A 5,412-nucleotide genomic window follows, 5' to 3' on the forward strand; every position below is an offset into this window, starting at 1 on the left:
TAAGTGTCTTTGCAAGTACGTCAACTTATTCTACCATACTAGATTCTACCATTCTTGAGCATACTAATACTCTAATGAGAGTTAGTTGGCATGTAGTTGCAAAGTTGCTTATAGTCGATTGATTAAGGGGACCATCAAAATAAAATGTAACCATATAAAACATTGCATTTTTTTCAGTTGGAGTATAAAGCTCACATCAATTAATTAACATTAGCTCCACAGGAAACACTCAACATCTAACCACTCACAAGTTGTAATAAGATACTGTGTAGATCTTAAATAAACAATGTCAAGATATCATACAGTCCATTATTCTGTAAATGAAGTAGATTTAATATGGTGTTCATTGTGTGTTATAAACAATCATACTCTTAAACTTATAACCACAAATACGTAAGTATTATGATGTATTATAACTGTTGTTATGATTATTCATGAGTTGATATAAGTTGAGTTGATATGAGTTGAGTTGGTATAACATATTATACGTTTTTTTATAATGCATTATGCATTCATTATAATGCCTTAAGAATACCCTTATAATGTATTATAAATACGGGCTTCATAGAAAGTGTTACCGATTTTTTTTATGATTTTGAATGCAAAGGTGCAGTTATTTGATCAGAAATACAGTAAAAACGGTATCAATAGTGAAAAAAGATCTACAAATATTTATTTGACTTTATTTAAATATTATTTTATTTTATTATTTTCTATTATAATATATTTTTTTATTTAATTTTACCATTACTTCATTCTTCAGTGTCACATGATCCTTCAGAAATCCTTATAATATGCCGATTTAGTGCTCAATAAATTATTATCATTGTTGAAAACTATGACTATAAAACTATTATATTATTGTTGAAGACAGTTGCTTAATATTTTATGTAGAAAGCGTGATTCATTTTTTTTCAGAATTCTTTGATAAATAGAAAGTTCAAAAGAAAAACATTTATTTGAAATATAAATATTTTGTAACAAAGTAAAAGTCTTCACTTTCACTTTTGATCAATTTAAGGCATCCTTGCTGAGCCCAAACGTCTGTGTACTGGTACAATCTTTTCAAAACAGTAAAAATCAAGGAGGTCCAGCACAAATGGAAACAAATTGTAACCTACTCTAACATTTCATTTTTACAAACTATACATTGTTTATGTACACTAGCAAATAACTGAATATATTCCTTATGATGCTAAAAACCTACAAAGTGTATCTAAAAACAATTCTTACAAAACAAAATGTTAATAATAATAATGATAAAACAGTTATAAGTTCATACTTCCATTTTTATATGATTCTAAAATGGGAAAAAACTATTTTTTTTGTCTAAACTGTTTGTTTTTTTTTGTCTTTTGTCTAAACTTCCAACTGGTGTAACTGTTTTTAAACTCTTTTCTCAGCGCATCACCAATATATGAGAGGCCCATAAATACTGAAAACAGTCCAGGACACCCACATACAGATGATAGAGATGGGAGGCCCTTATACCCAGGTGTGTTATGGCTGCACAGGTGTGCTGTAGACAGATCAGACTGACGGTTGGAGGGAAGAGGATCCTACAACATCACACAAGATGATCACACTCACACAGTTCCCTATCAGTGATCCACTGCACCAGCTCAGGAAAATGTAAGCTACCTTTGCCTCTTTATATCAACTCTCTCTGTCCTTCACTCCAGCCTGAGAAGTGTGCACTACAGTTGAAAGCTGGCTGAGGGTCTTTGGCTGGTCACTGCTGTTTGAATGCCTGTCCGGAGTCATTTGAAGTGCTTTGACCTTAAACCTCTTACACTCAAACACATGGTGGAGAAACACGGCTGTGTCGTTCCCAGAGCCTCTCTCATGCTATCTCTCTACACGCCTGCCAGAAGAAGTGTTATTTAAAGCAGGACACCCCAGGGACTTTTGAAATGTTCTCCTCTCATTAGGACACTAGAAAACAAGGTAATGATTCATGGTTAATTATATGAGCTGTAAATAATATCATCTCATCGTAAAGAGTATCATGTGGTCTCTTCCAATAATACAACAAACAAAAGAGAGAAATTACTCATCTGATTAACTGATGGTAATATTTCATATCATATTCCATATGATGCCATATAACTGGAAAACAGATTTTTACTCACACTGGGGTACCAACCTAAATACGCCAGTATTATTTATATACTAATATAGTATTTTTTATATATAGCTATTATATATAGCTTTTATTTTTGCATTTTTGGTTTTAATTTTAATTTTAGTTTTAGAAATTTTTCTTTTTCATTTTATTAGCTTCTTTTTTTTTTTTTTTTTTTTTAAAGACCAATTCTCTATACCTTTAATTGTTTTTTATTTCAGTTTTAGTTTTAGTACTTAAACATTTCTGATTTTCATGTTCTAATTTTTGTTTTATATTTTATCACCAAAAATGTTCACTCTTGTATGACTTTCGATATCAAAAGATGGTATTTTGAAGAATGTTTGAACTGTTTTTGTCTATACAATTAAAGCCAGTTGGGTCCAAAACAATACTGGATCCCCTTGACTTTCATGGACATACATACATACATAAACAAACAAACAAACATTTATGTAATGCTTGGAACAACAATAGGGTGAGTAAATGATGACAGACTTTGATTTTTGGATGAACTATCCCTTTATACACTGAACAAAATTATAAACGCAACACTTTTGTTTTTGCCCCCATTTTTCATGAGCTGAACTCAAAGATATAAGCAAAAACAAAAGTGTTGCGTTTATAATTTTGTTCAGTTTAATATCAAAAACACCCTAACTTTAAGGGTGTGAGAGAGTATGTAAAAAGGTAATGAAAAACTACATTACTAAATGTTTGGTGCAATCAATCGTGATTAGCATTACAAGAGGAAAAAAAAAATTACGTGCTACAAATGTGTAGAAAATGCCGCCTTACATACTCTAACTCAAGGCAAAATGGGCCCTGATTGCTTTAACATCCAAATCATTTGTGCCATATAAAAGCTGCCTTTCCAATATTATAGATTGGGAAAAACAAGAACTTCTGATATTGCATTCATAAAGAAGCTCTCATGATTAAACTGTCTGCTCTGGACTGAGCAACGGAAGCAAACGCACTAATGTGGTGTGTGGTAAAAGGGTGTTGGAACGAAGGAAGGATGATCGGGTTGCAGAACAAAAGGGGAAGATAACAGATCAATCTGGTCTAAAGAGAGAAACAAAGAGAGAGAATGTAATGGATGAGTTTCAGGGCAGCAGAGACAGTGGTAGATGTTTAGAGGCTGGAGGTTAACTACAACATCCTCAGCGCAGTGGAGGGGACTTGTTCTCAGAAAAGGAGGAGGGGAACCGTCCAAAATAGAGGGAGGCTTTTTATGGTGCATGAAACACCCATATTATATAATTTCATCACTGTGCTGTTCATTTCCTCTGATGTGCGGAGTCTGAGGGGGACAGGGAGAAAACAAGGGGACGGGACTATAAAGATAGAGAGGAATTCCCCCATGTGCTCGTCCTGTGGTCAAGTCCTAACAAGACACACTTTAGTGAGGGGGTAAATATGATTTAATCTAGACCTTAAAATCTATCCAGATATGAAATATGGGCAGCATTAAAACACACAATCTTCCAATATTTTCCACAGTCTAAACCTTACTTTTCCCTCCAGCTGAAGGACTAAATGTGGTGATGTAATATCTGAATGAGTGGCATCTCATCTGGCTCACGCACACATCGGTCCCTCTGCCAGCTAAATGACTCAAACACACATAAATACACATGCTAATTAAATATGATCGTTTAAGAGGGGCAGTCGTAGCCACTCTGTAGGGTTACACCCACAACCTACAACTTAGATCTGCAACAGAGAGGGTTGTGGTGAAAAGCCATCATTTCAGCTGTTTTCTTTCTTTTGAAAGCTAGTGGAGTGTGCAAGCTCAACCCAATAGAAGACCTATTTTTTCTTTTCTGTAATGGAGCGTGCCATCATCAACCAGAGCCACCTCCATACAGGATTTCCCCCACTGAACTTAACATACACCTACAGCAGCCTATAACACCAATGCAGCTATATTCAGACAAAACAGAAGCTGATATTATTAGCATACCTTAAATGCAGGAGTGAATCCACATTTTGTGTATGTATAGAATGCAAGATTTGATGATGATCAGGGTGAAGAGCAAGAGGTTTTAGGTACCTGTCGGCGTCTCCCTGGCCGGTGGAGGCGTTACGCTGCAGACTTTCCCGTACCACTGCCATTCCATCCGGCAAACGGTTCAATCGCCGTGTATACGGACTCAATCCCCCATCCGTCATGTACCTAAGAAAACACACACACACACACACACACACACAAACAGAGATCCTACATTACTCATCCAATTACAAGAGTTCAACAAAAACTGGATATAAAGAACATTCAAAAGCAAAGAAACTGTTCACAAATACATTATAGCCATTGACTAATAAAAACCACAGTGCAGTTAGGTCTCATACACTTTGCAATTAAAAATAATTAAATAAACTGATAAATAATACTACAGTCATTAATAGTATTCACTAAACAAAATAGAATAGAATAGAATAATATAATAGAATATAATGACAACAAGTCCCGAGTAAAGAAATAAAATGATTTTGTGATCACAATTTTTAAAAAATTCTTAAAGCAATTAATGTCAGAGAACTCTACACTATCTAGATCAGGGATGGGCAACTTTGATAGTGATGAGGGCCAGCATTTTTTCTCCTTTATACCAAGGGGCCAGATTACTAATCCACGTCCACACACCTTTTACACCGTCTTACTCAATTTCCTTTTTATTGAAGGAAATGAAAGTATAACTAATGTCATTTGTTTTTAAAGATTTTATTAAGTATAAAACTTGTATCCAGATATGAATGAATGTTGTCAGTGGACAGAAATATTACCCCCACAAGCCAATGTAAACATTCCAATTGCATTGTCTGTAAATTTGCAACAAACAAATATACAGAGGTCCTTTTTTTATTAGTAGCCTACAGAACATTCTCAAAACAACCTAAAAGGACCGTTAAAAAGGGCTTAATTTAAAAAAAAAAGTTATTCCAAATGGTACCATAAAATAACCTGGTATCTGCAGGATTTTAAAAATCTAATTTAAGACCTTTAAAGACCTTTTTAATATCTGCACTTCACATTTCAGCCTTTAAACAATTTTTAAGAAAAGGGATGAGTCAAAAGTATCAATTATTATATTAATTTAAACAATTATTATCAATTAATTAAAACAACCTTTTTTCTTTAAAATGGTTACATTAATCATGTTTGTTATATATTTTTTAATCAAAGTGGAAATCACTTTACTAAATGTTAACTTAACTGACTGCTTCACTTCCACTTTAAGACCTTTAAAGACCTTTTTAAGATCTGCACTTCACATTTC

At 33.8% G+C, this 5,412-nt stretch overlaps 1 protein-coding gene across 1 annotated transcript in view; it reads right to left on the reverse strand.

The window, feature by feature from the left end:
* LOC107675604 (neuron navigator 2-like) overlaps positions 1 to 5,412 on the reverse strand; it is a 125,825-nt gene that overhangs the window by 37,421 nt on the left and 82,992 nt on the right. The window contains exon 12 of the mRNA XM_016470007.1: positions 4,185 to 4,307. Coding sequence (XP_016325493.1) covers positions 4,185 to 4,307 — 123 coding nt within the window. The remainder of the gene's footprint in view (positions 1 to 4,184; positions 4,308 to 5,412) is intronic.

This window comes from Sinocyclocheilus anshuiensis, unplaced genomic scaffold, assembly GCF_001515605.1.
Source record: "Sinocyclocheilus anshuiensis isolate Anshui unplaced genomic scaffold, SAMN03320099.WGS_v1.1 scaffold1804, whole genome shotgun sequence".
NCBI lineage: Eukaryota > Metazoa > Chordata > Actinopteri > Cypriniformes > Cyprinidae > Sinocyclocheilus > Sinocyclocheilus anshuiensis.